The sequence below is a fragment of the Cryptomeria japonica genome, chromosome 4 (assembly GCF_030272615.1).
Source record: "Cryptomeria japonica chromosome 4, Sugi_1.0, whole genome shotgun sequence".
Classification (NCBI taxonomy): domain Eukaryota; kingdom Viridiplantae; phylum Streptophyta; class Pinopsida; order Cupressales; family Cupressaceae; genus Cryptomeria; species Cryptomeria japonica.
In genome coordinates this window covers 319618771-319635945 of record NC_081408.1, presented here as the reverse complement: position 1 = coordinate 319635945, position 17175 = coordinate 319618771, and the positions used below count along the sequence as shown (strand labels likewise).

At 39.6% G+C, this 17175-nt stretch overlaps 1 protein-coding gene across 1 annotated transcript in view; it reads right to left on the bottom strand.

The window, feature by feature from the left end:
- LOC131041666 (pentatricopeptide repeat-containing protein At4g21880, mitochondrial) overlaps positions 1–17175 on the bottom strand; it is a 243876-nt gene that overhangs the window by 24103 nt on the left and 202598 nt on the right. The window contains exon 11 of the mRNA XM_057974816.2: positions 74–235. Within this exon, the coding sequence (XP_057830799.2) occupies positions 74–235 (162 nt within the window). The remainder of the gene's footprint in view (positions 1–73; positions 236–17175) is intronic.

Genomic DNA, 17175 nt, shown 5'->3' with positions numbered 1-17175 from the left:
GCTTATAATTCTCTTCCTGCATATGTTTATGAGAAAAATGTTGACACTTAGGAAATGAGAACTTTGTACTCACAATTAGAATCCTAATCGCTTTTGGCTCTGGGACTTGACCTACTTTCTTTATTTCCTCATATATTTCAAATGCTTCTGAAACTCTTCCATTTGAAGCAAGTGCTGTTATCAGGGTGCTTGTGATCTCTATTGAGTAATCCTCGTCTCTTTGATCCTTAACAATCTGATCCAACAAAAACATTATGTTATCAGAAAAGAAAAGTAACAGATAGCAAGAAAAATTCTACCAATGTCCACAGATGACCTAAGTAGGCTGATATGACTCAAAAGTACACCCAGGAAAATACCTTATTAGATATTATATAATCATTTTAGATTCCTATTTAGAATATTTATAGGTTGTTTTCAAAAATGATGTACTCTAGAAGCAAAGGATTTTTCAAGATTGATTTGTCTAGACACTAATATGAACCTTATTAATATTAGAATAACTGGCAAGTAATTCCTACAATACAGTCATTTAGTTATTGATTTCAGAAACACTTGAATGTTTGGATCAAGATGAGGACATGCTAACATTTTTGCAAGTGCATATGTAACTATGACAAATTTCTGTTGAAGGAAAGATGGCTGAATCTCCATCCTTCTTTTATATACATGCATGAATATACAGATATGTAATTTACAAATCTTTGTGTGCATGTATATAAATGCACATGAAGACCATATAAGTGGGTGTAATATCCATGATAACATACATTATTTGTTGAATTCATAAAATAAACTTTGCAACATACATGTTGTAGAGGATAAAAATATTGTGGTTCAATAACTACCCAATGAGGTTCTGAATGCAATGTAGAGGATAAAAATATTGTGGTTCAATAACTACTGAATGTGGTTCACTGAATTGCTTAGATTGGCATTGCATATAATTCCATTGGCAAAAACAAGTTATTATTAATTGTTGACACATTTACAGTCAAGCAGTTTTTCAAAAACCCAAAAAGAATGAATGTGTGTTCCTCTCCTACGAGCAAACAACAGGTAATTATAACTTTTTAAAAGGTTCCATTAAAGAACCAGGGAAAGTTTTAAAAGATCGTATTGTAAAATTGTTTGTTTGACCCAGAATGAATTTGATGCAACAAGTTTATCAATGAAGAGTAATAATAACATTATTGATTTCCAGCTTGTTAAGTTGACAAGTCAGTCCACAACTCCCCAGATTTATTTTGTGCTGAGTTTTTTCAAAGTAAACTCACAACTTACTGCTGCTGAGTGTTCCGTGATTTTCTGTCAAGTTTTTGTCGAGTACTCCGTGAGTCAATGTGATATACTTGGTGTTGATGTGTTTTTTATGACACTATGCAACACAGAATTAAATACTAAGCATTCTATCCTTCTTGAACAAAGACTTCTCAGATGCTAAACTATGTGATTCAACGAGACGACTCCAAGGTTCCCATAGTCAAGTCTTGACTTGATATGTGGATAGACTCAGTGTATAGATGTGATTGCTGGTAATCCAAAGGGACTTACGTTTATGAACTAAAACTGGAACATGAACATCAAATGTATCAATCATGCGATGCTTCTTCCCTCCTGACTCCCTCTTCTTCCCTCTGGAGTGTGTCACCACCAAGTTTTCCTGTCTTTCTGCTGTTATTTGGGAGGCCGCCTTTTTGTCCTTCCCTCATTCCACCATCCCCTCTGGTCCCCCTTCCAAGGCGAAGCACTCTTGTCCTATGAACCGTTGGTATGACGAGGATTGTAAGGCCCTCCATCAGCTCCTCCACTCTGCTTTCACCCATCACCACCCTACACCAGGCTGAAAACTTCCTACCGCCACCTCCGCCGCCACAAGAAATGCCTCTTCATCTCCCACTTTAGAAGTGCCCTTCAAACCTCCCTCTTCCGCTCCCCTAAGACCTTTTGGCGCACTCTCTTCCCTCGCCACTCCCCCCTCCCCCTCGAGTTGGACCATAACTTGTCGGGTTCGCAGTTGGTTCATTGGAGCTTCGACCCTCCTTGTCTCTATCAGGATTGAGATTGATCGTCTCCCCCCTTTCCAATACTCTCTTGATGCCCCTCACCATCTCCTCCCTTCTAGGAAGGACCTGAACAAGTGTATCAAAACCGACATCTACAAGCAGTTCATTCATATCACTTGGGCCAACCCCCATGAGGGCCTTTGGCCTAAAATGGCATTCTATGCAGAGCACTTTCTTGAGATGTACGACGAGTTCATTGTTCGTCCTTACATTTTTCTCATCACTGGTCTCATTCCCTTTGGATCCCCCTTCGTTGTTTCAGAGTGGGCTCCCATCAGCTTTGGTTTGAGACTAATCACCTGTTGGACAGAATTGACAGAATTTGCCAGCTTTGCAACCTCTACGAGATTCAGATGGAAGAACACTTTATCTTTCGCTGCCCTATTTACTATGAGGTCAGACGGAGGTTCTATTGGCTTTTCAAAGGGACCCAGTCTCTCTCCACGTTTTTTCGGTTCACGGATTAGAGATGACTTGCTCTCTACCTGTAGGAGGCCGTTAGACTTTGCGATCATTCGTTGCTGCACCCCTCACGCCCTCATTCTTGCCATCTCATTACCTCCTTCTCCCAGCCTCTCCCCACGCGCAATACCAAAAGACAGTTAGCTACCTCTCTTAGTCAATCCAAGTCCGTGAGGCCCTGTAGAGGTTACACACAATGGTCCCCTTCTTCGAGTCAGACTCGAAATACCTAGCGGCATCATCCTACGACATCCCTTCGGTCTTGAGGGTTTTCTTTGTTGCTCTGGCTTCTTAGTGTTGGCTTGGTGGTTTGGGGTTCCCTGCTCGCCCCTCTCGCCTCCTTGCTTGTTGTGGTTGTCTTTGTTGTTTGTGCTTTTCTTAGGTCACCGTTTGGTGTCCCTATTGGTCGCTGCCCCCCTTGTTTGTACTCTTTAGTCCCATTGACCCATTTGTGGTCACTTGTTGGACATTAATAAATTTATCTTTATCTCCTACACTAATTCAAACTCAAATGAAAAAAGGGACAAAAGGGGAAAGGGTTTAGAGAATCTATGCTAACTCCTAATTCCTAAGGACAATGATAATAATGAATGATACTTCGATAGACAAATCCTTCATGAAATTACTTTCTACTTAACTTGAGGTAGCTCACAACACCATAGAAAGAGTATGATCTCCTAAGGTAGTGAAAGATCTTCATATTGTAAACAATCCATTCAAATACCCAATACTGGTGCCAAATGAAGTATTCACATCGAACTTAGCCACAATAATAATTAGGTTCAGACTAACCATACACTTCAACTTGCTATCAACAAGGTGTCAATGGTATGAATCGAAGGATTCATCAAATATCATCAAACTTCTCCATCATAATCAATTAACTTTATCTCAACTTGAGAAGTAACAAAGAACCATGCAAAATGTAAAAACACAACACATACATCCACGATAACGTCAATGAAAGTATTGAATTGATTTCAACATAACTTGGCAACAATTTCAAGTTTTCTCCTAGTCTACTCTACATCTATCTTCTTCTACTATCTCCTTACTAACTATTATCTATTGTCTATTAACCTTTACAAATGAGAGAGTTGAGCCTTATATAGAGCTCACTTTACAATTCAAAGGCTCAGATTGATTCTCAAATCAATGGCAAAGAGTTTACAATAAAACCCTAATTAGGGTTGTTAAAACAAACTTTGCTTTGGCCAATGAAATGATTACAATAAATTGGACAAATGTCCTTCTTTGAGTGTCTAACCAACGAATGATGAGGTTAGGCATGTTGGACAAACTTCAATGCACTGTCATCTGTCACTTGATCCTTCTTTGAATGAGTCAGGTTCAATGCATCTAGACGTGCTGACTCAAAAGAGTTTGAGTGAGTTGATGATGACTAGATTCCACCTCATCGCTCTTCATGTAGATCATCGCAACATGCTTGTGATTGAGGCATATCTCTCGATACTCAACATTACTTAGCCCTTTTGACTAATTGTGGTGGTAATTGGGATAGATCATATTCCCAAATTGTATCATCTTAACATGTCTTTCTTATTTTAATTAACCCTTCTAAAACTATCTAGCTTGATCATATTTGCATTTCATATCACCTTGACATTTGGGAATCCACCTCCTTATATAGCCTTTCACCTTGATTGTGTTTGACTTTGACTTTAATATACCAATGCTTGGTATAAAGCCCATTTGTTCATGGTCCACTCAAATTTGATCTCCTTTATAGCATACTAGCTTGAATTCATTGCCAAGATGTAATTGCTTGCTCAACCAAGATCATCTCCTTATGCTAACAACTATTCTTGGATTTCTGAAGGAAATTCAAGGTTGTCCAATTCTCATTGCTATGCTTAGAATCTTGATATAATGAAGCACCTTTCCTTTATCACTTTGAAGAGATTGATGCTGATCCCTTTTGATGTTGGAATGTTAGCCTTGATATGAGATGTATGTGTTGACTTCCCCCCTGTGCAATCTTCTTCATGCTTGAAACAGTCTCTATCTTGACCTTGATATTGTAATGCTTTGAATCCTTGTAATCTTATGAGATTTTCCCTTCAAGTCTCCTACTTCCTAGCCCTCAGTCTTGAGCATTGAAGATCAATCCTTGTAGAGGTTGTAATGCTTTGAGTTCTTCCTCGTGATTTTGATCCCTTTGATGTTGCATCCTTGAATTCATGGATCCTGATGAAATGAAGTGCATTTCCTCATGTTCAAGACCTTGATGCTTGTAGAGCAATTCTTGTGTAGTAATCCATCCTTGCCACCTTCTTGTATGACTTGACCATCATCCTTGAGCTTCTTCTTATGGTTAATTTATCATGTCACCTTGCATCAAACCTGAAAAGGAAACATAATATGAATCGAAACACCAGAAATAATATTTCACCATATTCACTTACAAAAACCTTTTCTAGTCTAGAAATGAGTTTTCTAACTTGAAATCTGATTAAACCATGAATAAAACTCGGTCAAATCAGGGTGCCTTAGCTGGAAAATTTGCCATAAATCAGGTCTAATTTTCTGATTAAATCCACCCCAAATGATTGCAAATGAATTTGTCTCAGGTCTGTAATATGTTGTAATTAACCTCTGCAATCTGCTCCTTGAATTCGCTTAGATCTGCTCTTATGTTATTTGCCTTGAATTGAATTGAAGTGATACCTGAATAAATGAATTTGATACTTGTTTTATACCATCCCTTACCCTTGAATTCTAATCCCAAACGATCATGCCAACTTGCACATTTGATCATTTAAAAATGAATTAATTGAATTCCCAATAGGTTGGCTGGAATCATTGCAGGATTTGATTTTTGCCTTTAAAAGAAATTAAATCTTCTTCTTCAGAATGGCAGACTTAGGTCTTTTTCACCTTAGGTGGATTTTGAAATGTTTAAGAACAAGGCTGAGCACATCTTGGTGTGTGTTCAAGGACATAATTAAGGTTGGTCTTTAGGCATTCAATTATACATTTCCCTTTGCAATTCTCAAGTTGGCTGAGGAAAACTATCAAGGAGACATATAAATAAGTGTCAAAGCACTTTATCCACAACACAGTTCAATTCACACTTAGATCAAATTATTTTTGCTCTGCTCTGAGTTGAAGGACTGTAAATTAGGGCCTGATCTTAGGATCTTTCAAGTCTAATTCTTCACGTTTTAGCACTGATTTCCTTCTCCCCCATGCGATTTTGCATTTTGAATAATTGTTGATTAACATGAAGCGCTCAGGTTTTAACTTGCAAATAAAAGGTGGAAATTCGAACACGACTAGGAAGGAGTGGAAAATCGGCATATAGTAGGAAGGTTTGCATTCATTAAGATCTGTAATCAGCTTTCAAGCACTCAAAAGAGGAGAGTAGAAAACGCAACCTAGAAGGAAGGTGCAGAATTTTGAGGTGCACAAGGAAGATTTCGTCTTGAAAATTCATCAAAAAGATTGAGCGGAAAATTACCATGCACTAGGAAGGAGGTAGGTTTCCCTTCTCAAAATTACACTCAAGGCTTCGTTAAAATAGAAGAGTGGAAATACACACTCTACTAGGAAGATTTTGATTCTTATGCGTTAAAATTTCACCTTCTTTACACTTATCGTTCAACTTAGCATAAAGGAGAGGAGTAGTAGCCGACGATGTTAATGTAGTTGAGGAAGAAGAGGAACCCCAAGCTATTGATGATGTTCAACCAAAACCAGAAGGAGTTGAAGAAAGATTGATAAAAGTAGTCTTGGGTGTTGGGACCAAACTAAAGATAGAGGTTCCTACCTATTCAGGACACTTCAATAGAGAGGAACTCATTGAATGGATCAATGATCTTGACAAGTACATTGGGTATGGAGTAGCACAAATGAGAGGAGTCAAGTTTTTCTATACAAGGCTCAAAGGCCACACTGCTATGTCATGGGATTATGTTCAGTCAGAAACGCGAAAAAAAAAGGAAAAGGTATCTTCTTGGGATAGAACGGTTGCCAAACTAAAGGCTCAATTGGCAAGAAGAATTGAGTTAAGTGTCCCCTATATCACTTGAGGAAGCCTATCAATTTGCTTTCAAAGTAGAAGAGAAGCTTATGAGGAAGCAGAATCAGCAAGAAAAAGGTTGAGGAAGAGGCTATAGAGGGAGAGGACAGCGTGCTAGTCGAGGCCAGCAGTATCATCAAGATGACGGGACTAGTAGTTCCACTAGACCAATCAATTTTGAAAGAGGAGGTTATCAAAACAGAGGAAGACCATGTTGGCGGTAATTGTCCGACATAAGAATAAAACTTGTTAAGTTAATTGGCCATGTGGGGTTCCCGTAGGGTTTAATTGGCAGTTGGTGACGGTTGGTATCTCCGCTAACCATCGAGTACTATTTACGCTATGTCGTAAGGGAACCCGACGGTATTGATTATTGTACATCCATTTTGCTTGATGCAATAAAGATATATCATTCTGGCCATATTGTGAATTTTGTTTATGCTCTATGAATTACTTCATGAATAATATCTGTGTACGTCCATTTTGTTTACTCTGTAATCTAATTTGACACCGTAGCGGTAAAAATTTTGGTGTCGTTGTTGGAGATAGAATATGGGTCACCCATGTGACAGGCGGGCAACCAAAATGGTGGAGAAGAGTAGCAGCAAAAAGATTAAAATACGACCAAAAGTGCAACGCGAGCGTGATGAGAAGGAGAAGGTAATCATGGACACCCTGCCATTTGAAAGCATAACAGGGAGTGAATGTCGTAATTGGTAGAATGAGACTCCACCAGACCACGAGTTGAAGAATTCACTCAGGAAAGCTGAAGTCGACCATGCCATTCAAATGGTCCTGTTCAACATAAAAGAATTTGAGCCAATTCTCTGAACCCTTGTAGCAAGGTATAATTCCCGTGCTAGAGGTCCATTGTGCAATACCAGGGTTGTGCAGTCACAGTATCATTCAAAACGCATGACTTTTGGCAGGTGCTCGACATTCCAAACAGAGGGGAATCAGCCACAAAGTTGGCAAGCAAACTAAAGAAGGAAAGGAAGGAAATTTTGCTGAAGCTGGTCTATTGCAGTGACTTGACACCAGCGGGATGGAAGAGCCTATGGAGTAGCAGTAACGGCAAGGGGTTGAAATGTACCTTCATCGCCAATCTTGACTGGCGGTATTTGATGGACCTAGTCAAAAGTAGGCTCACTAGAGCAAGCCGAGCATCTGACATTGTTGTTTGGATGATAGAGCTCATGAATGGCATCCGCAACAGTAAGGTTTATAACTGGTCTCAACTACTCTTGGACCGGATTCAAGATTTCTTGTCACTGGAGCACAAAACATTTTATATGTGCCACCATGCCATCGGTTTCTTCCTGGAAGTAGTGCATACGTAGGTACCATCTGAAAAATGGGGTAAGCTTCAGCCTCTAAGTAGGATTGAGCCAAACAAACCACCAATGTACTACTGGGTTCATTGGGACACACCTGGGAGTGAAGGTGGCCAGCCTGCCAAGAAGAAAAGAAAACAGAACAATGAACCCAGCATGGAAGAAGAGAAGAGTTTAGACGAGGCAGATGTGGAAGAAGAAGAGATGGAGAGTAGAAGTGGGGATGAGGGTTCGAGAGTGGCACCCCATAGCGTCGACTCTGAGGAGGTAGAGGTAGAGGAGGTGGAAGGGCCACACATGAGAGGAGAAGAAGAGGAGCGGTTGGAAGCCAAGGAGGAAGTACGGCCACCACAAAAAGAAGTAACACCCACCCCAACAACGGAAAGAATTACAGCAAGGGTACAATTTGTAGCAGCCAAGTTACCTTCTTCGACTCACTTGGTACCCCCGGAGTCACTCAGAGTAGCTACGACTTTGGGAGAAGCCACTCCCATAGGCATGTTATTTCAGAGGTACCTGAAGGGTCCATACACACACGACAAGTACGACACCATGTGGTGTCATTTCTGCAGAAAGTTGCACTTGTGATAAGGGAAGTGGTATGCCAAGACACTCCTACGACTGAAGGAGTGATATGCCAGTATCTCTACGGCCGAATGAGTTGTACGTCAGGAAATCCCTATAGCCGAGGCAGCGATACGCCAGGATACCCCTATAGCCAAGGAAGTAGTATGCCAGGATACCTCCATGGTTGGAAGAGTGGTACTGGATCCAACCAATAGAGTGGTACGAGATGTCCCTACTCCCGAAAAGGAGGTTGTCGTTAAGGAGGGCAAGAGACAAAGGAAGGACATGGACGCTTCCTTAGATAGTTGGCTAGGCATATTTGTTGTAGCGCCACATGCACCTCCACCCCCTTCACCACGTACGATGGCTAGATAGAAGATGAAGTTGCTGGAGAAGTCAGGTAGCCTCCTAGCAAGGAGGAAAGTCAAAGAGAAAACACAAATACAATTATCAAAATTGAGGACGGGAGCACCCATCTGGGAGAGGTAGGGATGATTGGCACAGAGTCCAGCATACAGGTGTCCAGACCAAACCCACAAGATCCTGTGGGGTCCATTCGGAGGTCCCTGGCAGAGTTGGATAAGTTTACAGACATTGCATGGGGGATTGCAGAGTTGCATAGGTGCAGTACTAGAGGCAGAGAAGCTCCTGATTTCAGGAGGATTGGGTGCTAGGAGGAGTTTGTGCGACACTTCACTCAACATGGCTAGTCAACAGCCGAAACTCAGGAGATGGTGGAGACTTGGCGCCAGACACACATCATGCAAAGACTTGGAGTACTTGGGCCCACGCTTCAAGGCATGGAGAGTTCCTTCCGAGAAATCTTTTTCCAGATGCGTAGGGCCTAGGCAGAGCAAGAAGCTGTCAAGTCAGAGGTGGCACTCATCCAAAAGGAATTGGACAAACGAATAGAGCTTGCAGCCATTGAGAAGGAACTACGAGCTGAACTGGAGGAGGCAATGGCACTCCAGAAGACCCTTGTGGCTGAGCACAGCGCCAAGGTGAAGGAAATGGAGGATAGGGTGGTTGTTCTTACAAGACAAGTGGAGCAGAAAGACAAAGACTTAATGGAGGCAGTGTACATGGTGAAGACAACTCGAGAGCACCAACTGGTTGTCGAGGGTGACCTACAGCTCCATACGGAGCAGCTTCAACACCTTCACCAGCAATTCTTGGCATCGTCCACTACTCCAGGGACGTCTTCTCATCCTCCTCATCCTCCTCATCCTCAGTAGTATCTAGTCGAATAAGCCTCATTTTGTTTTGTTTTTTGGAAGAGTTCTTTTTGGGGGGGCTGATGTTGGCGGTAATTCACCGATATAAGAATAAAACTTGTTTTGTTAAGTTAATTGGCCATGTGGGGTTCCTATAGGGGTTAGTTTGTAATTGGCGACGATTGGTATCTCCGCCAACCACCAAGTAGTATTTGTGCTATGTTGTAAGGGAACCCAGCAGTATTGATTATTGTACATTCATTTTGCCTAATGGAATAAAGATATATCATTTTGGCCATATTGTGAATTATGTTTATGTTCTGTGAATTACTTCATGAATAATATTTGTGTACTTCCATTTTGTTTACTCTATGATCTAATTTGACACCGTAGCAGTAAACAAACCATCTGGAAGAGGTGGTCATCAAGGAAGAGGAAGAGGTTTCTCTAGTAAGTGTTTTAAGTACAACTAGTATGCTAGTCATAAAAGTTGCGAGTGTCCTGCGTTCCTACAAGAAGAGTGTACAAGGCCTGAAAGAAGCAATCAGATTGTGCAAGCAGACCAAGAAAGTGTGGGAACACCTTCTCGTCACAATGAGGAACCTGATACAAGAGAGTCTTAGCTGTTCACAAGAGTGTTGTTGAAGCCACCGAAGGAGAGTCAAGAATCGGTACAAAAAAGAGCTTTATTCAAACCAAAGTGCAATGCTAAAGGTAAGTGTTGCAAACTTATTATAGATAGTGATAGTACTAATAATATTGGGGCTACTAACATGGTGGATAAACTAATACTTAAGAGAACTAAACATCCTACCGCTTACAAAATTTCTTAGTTACAAAAGCCATTTAGAAGATTACTATCAGATATAGATTCCAATTCCAAGGATGTATGACTTGATGGATTGTTTGAGTGGATCTATGCATTTTTAGCAAAGTTCCACGAAGTTTGGGGACGTGGAGACGGAGGGATAGGGGGACGCTTTTCAAGGACAGGGGGTACTTGGATCCTAAGTTTGGAAATGGTAGGGGGGCGGCAGGGGTCAGCAGCAAGGGGCCGACGAGGCAGCAGCACTGACATAATACATATAGTACTTGAAAAATTAGTTTTAAAAAGATAAAGATGTATAACATAATAAGTAGAGCCTAGTATTCAAATGACAAATGCCAAAATGTCAAATATAGACATTGGAACGAGAATTTTCAAAAAAATTCATTTCATAATAATATTAATCACAATCCTATGTTCATCAAAATTACAATCAATTGATCAAGTTGTCAAGATTCAACAATGTTCAAACTTCAAACTTCAAAAACAAAATACTAAATAGTAAATACTAGAAATCTAAACTCTACAAGTAGAGTCTAATCATCCCCAAGCTCCTCGCCAAACTCCTCAATGTTCTCATCATTTGAACTATTGGACCCCACATGTTCAAACTCATCTATGCCAATACCAATCAGCCCCATTTGTGTAGCATCATAATCAATCTATGATGGTGCTTTTGGCTCTACATCCCATCTAGTTGTTGGACTCTCCTTGTAGGTAGATGTGTTGCGGTCAATGAGAAGCAACGCACTATGTAACGCCACATTACCCTCCTAGAAGTAAGCCCGTTACTCTTAATGGAGAGGATAAAGTTGTAAAAAGGCCAATTCCTCTCAGCAACAAAAGAACTAGAAACCTAGGACAGCAAACGAATGGCTAGAGTAATTGTCAAAGATTTAGGCCCATGCATAGTCCACCACAACTTGGGGTCCTCTCATGACATAATCTCTAGATCTATCTTTGTTGGCTCTGAATATCACCATAGAGTGGCAAATTTTGTCCATTGAGTACGAATTCGACTAGCCTCTGTAGGAGCATACTTTTGTCAATTCATTCACAAATCCTTCTTTCACCTCAGGATCCTCTATAGGTGTAACTCTGTCAAACCTTTGCACATACCACTTCAGATTAAATGCATAGGCAGCCATGTGTAATACTTAAAGGTACTTGTAATACTTTGGTACTTAGTCATTTTATGACTTTGGTACTTGTAATGTGTAATACTTAAAGGTGTTTTAATAACACTTTATGAATAATACCCCATGGCACATATTCCTAAGCATCAAATTATTAAAATGTGGCCCCACTTTAATGACTAATGGACCCCTCATGTTGTACGTACCCTTGGAGGAATTAAAAATTCCAATGGGATCTCAAAAGATGCTATTAGGGTTCGAATTAGGGCAATTGGGAGACATAACGACTTGTACGTGGAATTCTTTGGCATTCGTTGGTGATTATTTTATTTCAAATTTCTCTGCAACAGTCTGCCATTGCGGATACAGCAGCTTGGAGGCCCAAATTAAGGACGAAAACCCTTGGTTCAGGCAGGTTGGACGATACCCCAACCAATAATTTCACTTCAGCACTCAAAAAGATAAGTTTCAGACCAATTTGAGGGTCGATTCATTCAGTTATGTGGATCAGAATTGCAAGTTTGACAGGGAAGGAGAGATCTGAGCATTTAGATCAGTTATTGCAGCAAGGAAAAGAGCATTTATGCCAACCGTACTGCTCCCTAGGCCAGCCGTATCATTTATCATGCCTGAGAAATCATAGAAAATAAATTGGAGGGTTTACCTTTGGATTTTTTGTGCAAATATCATTGTCAGCAGTAGGAATAAATATTGAAATCATTCTTTCAGGGATTTGAGGTCATTGGAGAGAGATATGAGCAAATCAGTGGGGAAAATTGACCAAATTTGGTGAAGTCTCTTGGGGACCTGAAGGAAATAGCATCAGATTGATCTATTTGTGCTAGATTTGTTTATAGTAATTATTAGTTAGAGGAATAAAACTCTTTGGAGTAGTTAGTACACATTGGTAGCTCCTGTAGCAGCATCTGGACTCATTTCAGCTAATAAAGCAGCCCTTCAAGCAAGCATTGGACTAGTGGTAGGCCAATTCTGGCTTCTGATATTTCTATATCTGCTTTTAGATGTTTGATAATTTGCTGTCAATAAATCAGTCATCTCTAAATTCCTATTTTGGTATTAGTTCTAACCTGCATTGCAATTATATTTCATTTTGGTTTCCAAATCTCAAGCATAAAACACCAAAAAAGTATAAAACCTCAAAATTGTCAAAAAACTTCAAACAAATTTTCGCTGTCAAAGATTCAAGTTTGCAACAAACCAATCAGATTTGAGCACAGTCCTGAACGGCATCTTTCAGGCTTGCTGAGTTATCTAGCGTCAGATTCTTTTTCACCTATCTCTTTTGGATAGGTTGCCTAGGTTGGAAGAAATCTTTTTGGGCATGTTTGTTGCAAGGAGATCTTGGATCCCTCATCTCCAATCGGTTCCTTTTGCAAGATTTTGTTTTATGGCAGTTATGGACGTTTTGGAAATGGTGTGGGCAGGAAAAACATGACATGTGTGCAATGGTTGCATAGGGATGACAAGAAGGAAGATTAGAAGGGGACGGATTAAAAGATGCAAGCGGGTGCTTGTTTGATGTGGGAAAGGTGGAAAGTAACATTGATTTCAGAAAAGAAGTGGCAAAAGGACAACGCCTAGCAAGAAGTGGGCAGAAGGGAAGAGAGGGAGACAAATCGAGTGGGAAGACAAAGGAGACAACTCGGTAAAAAACAAGACTGATTGGGTTGAAAACATAGAGATGCCTAGCAAAACAAAAACACAAGAGAAGTTTGTGCCTTTAATTCCTGGAGAAAGTGACGAAGGAACGGCATGCAAAGGATCAGGCCGGACTGGTCTGAATAGAGATTGCAATCAAATAAATCTAATTATCTTTCTACATAATGCAGAAATAAGATAATCATTTGAATATTTTCTTTCTAGTTTCCTGATTGTCGATGCATATGTTATTTTTTGTCCTTAAAATAAGCGAGCAGATAGTTGCTCTTTTAATTCCTGACACTTTAAAACATTATTGGCACTGGTCAAAGTTCCAGTCACCATTTGGGTGTGATAGTTTTCCATTGGCAGAGATAGGTTGCCATTGCCTTCGAAGTAGTTTTCCATCACATAATTTTGTGGAATACCTAAAAATGCAAAGTTCAGTTCAATGGCATTCTGGTTCAAATTTTGAAACTTACTATTATGATGAAAACTATTTTTTAGCTCCAAGATCGAACACTCTCAAACCTCTCTCCCAATGCAAGCAACATTTTGAGCCTCCATGGTACTTGTAGTGTTGAAGCCATTATGTGGATATGCATCCTGGTTGAATTCATCTTCATGATTTTGTGGACAACTTGACTGCAAATGAGAATCCTGTTGAAGCTCATCAATGCCCTCAACTAGTTGCTTGAACTCCATAAATCGTGCATTTATCACTTGCTCCTTGATTATGGAGGCAATTGATGATTGATTTCAGTTTGGTAAAGAGAGTAGTGAGACAAGCTGAGATCATAGCAAAGCTCATCAACCTCATTCTCCTTCTCTTGGCATGCATCCGAAGTCCCTTTTGCAAACTTAAGAGCATGATCCCTATCAGCAACAATTGCAAGTAATTTGATTTTGTTGATTCCATTTCTTTTTTGATAGTTTGCAAACTAGGAAGAGTGACTCTATCCCGAATTCCTTTTTGTCTCTCTTCAATATGAGCCTTCTATTGGAGTTCTTAACTGAAACTGTTTGTGCTATCAGATCTGGATGAAGCTTTCACAATCTTCTCTTGGGAATCCAATACTTAATTATTCAAATTTTGTAGTTCTTTAGATCCCTGTTTCCAATCAGCACCAAACAACAAATTTTCTGATTTGTTTTCAGTGGCATGCTTTTCAAAAATAGCTTCAACTCAAACTTTTACCTTGCATGTTTTCTGAGATGAAGATGGGACAGCTCTATGCTTGAGCAAAGAATCTTCATTAACATGTTCATCATGACTTTTGATAGCAAGAAACCTGGATCCCGTGGTCTTATGAATATTTGATTTTGATTTGGAATTGAAGGCTCAATTAATTCACCGTGGATGGCTGATTTCTTCAATATATGCTGATCTGCATCATGCATTGATCACAAACTACAATCAGCCCTCTCATCAACTACACTTCTTTCAACATTTGTGGTCTGAAAATCAATTGGGTTCACATCTTTCTTGGGTATTTCCCAACTATATTCTGATCTTTCATCATCAAAATGATCGATGTACTCATCACTAATTGTTGATTTTGCAATTTCAATACTCTCCATCTTAGTATTATTTTTAGTTGAAAACTCAGGAAGGGCATTATGACATTCTTTTTTATTAAGAATTTTATCCTCAACATCAAATACATTCAAACCTTTATCTTCTCGTATCTTATCCATAGTTGGTGATTTAAAAAACTCCCAATCAGCATACCCACCAAGCTCTGCATTATCATGAAGACTCATGCACTCTTATTCACTTGCGCATGCATCACTTGAATCTTCTTGTTCCATCTTCTTTTCAACTATCTCTTGAGTAGTGGAAACCACTACCTCCTCCTTCAACATTCCTACTTTGTCCTTGCATTGGTGATCACTTTCCCAAAGTTCCTTGCATAGGAAACAAATTTCTTCTCTTCTAAGATCATTTTTGCTAATTTGTTCATTTATTGCAGTTTCAGGATCCTCCTGAATTCTCTGATGCAAATTCTTTTGCTCATCTTCTTGCATATTTGACTTCATATGTTTGGGTCTTGTCACTACCTTTAGATACTCCCTTTTAATGTCTAGGTCCTTCATTAGATTAAAGAGATCTTCCACCAACTCAAACACAAACTTTTCAGTTGTAGACATCTTTTCAACTCTGTTCTAGCCAATGTCAAACTGAAAATGGCAGTGAAATGGATATGCAGGTGCTAATCACTGACATACAAAGAGATATGAAGGCACTGAAACTGTTAACAATTGTTGAACTTGCAACAAGGGTTAGCTCGAAACAACAAGCTCGCAAGATCACCAGCTCTGATACAACTATAATGGATACCCCTAATTTTTTTTGTTTTTTGAGACTAGTTTTTTGCCACACAAAATAAATCACCAAAACAACTCAAAATGCTTGCAAATAAGATTTATCTGATTTCTTTATTCATTCATAGCACAATACATAGCTTGAAAAAACAACATTAACATAAACCCAAATTGAAATAGCAATAACAAACATCAATATCAACTAATTTCAGTCATTGATCAATGAAATATCTCAGTTAGGCGGTTAAATGAAATCATTTGTAGGTCTGTTACAACTGCAGATTTTATGAGAGTCATTATATGCATTACTACATGCCTTTCGTTGATAAAGATAGGCTTTCCGGCAGCAATAGCAAAGTGGGAGCAACTCTAACAATAAAGTGAGCCTCCAAGCTGCTCAGATTTGCATGACAGCTTCTTAATACCTAGAAACCACACCAATAAGGTCTGATATATGCTCAGAAGTTCCCAAATGAACCTGCTGAAGCTAGCTGGGCATTAACAAAGCATTGGAATGACTAGTGAAGATTCCAAACTCCTTGCACCAACAACAAATCTGCCTTTGCACTTGATCGCCTGAAATTAAAATGCAAATATACACTCCTAAAAACCAGAGAGGACTCCTTGAATGCCACACATGGGATATTCAATATGGGCAGCCAGCACAACAGGGGTGATCTCTTCTAGAAAATTATACTTGGCTGATGACCTTCACACAAAATGTCCAACCTGTTCACCCAGCACCCAAAAAAATTACAAAAGATAGCCAAAACATATGATGGATGCCCTAGAAGGTGTGATCAAAAAGGAGGGTCAACCAACTATCATGGAGGTGTACGACCAGAATCGTAAACTCTGCAAAACCATCCAAAATCTCACCAACACTGACTAACAATAAATATGAATCCACATCACACAAACAAACCCAAAAACCCAGATCAGAACACCATATATATTTTCATATTTGAAACCAAAATCACTAAAAAAATTGCAAACCAAGAGTATCTCATGAATAAAAATACTGAGCCAGCTAGGATGGATCTTTCACCGCCCAATCTAGAAAAGTAAAAAGAGCTTTTTCATCCTCAACAACTCTAGGAAGAACTGCAAAGCTCATTCTAACATCTTTGTAAGTGTGCAAACTCTCTATAAAGAAATGGGAGCCAAAACCCAATTTATAGAGATTGGAGGGAATTAGGGCACTTTTAAAAATTCAAATATTTAATTCCCCTTAAAAAGCTCTTAATAAGCTTTTAGAACAACTTAAATTTTCCCCCAAAACCTAGGCAAGCTACACAAGGTGTTAGATCTGAGAAAAACCCAAGAATTCAGGGGCTGTAGGGGAACATTTTTGCTATGGACTCTCCAATTATCTGGCAAAAGCTCACCAAAATATTGCCAAGTTTTTGCCAGATACTCAGCGAGTATCCTGGCAAGTAAATGTTTAAAAAACTCACTGCATGTTTCAATTGGCAAGTACGCCTTCAGTGGTGAAGAGAGTTAGGTTTGGTTAGCAATGAAGCCAATGATAAAGCTGAACCAAT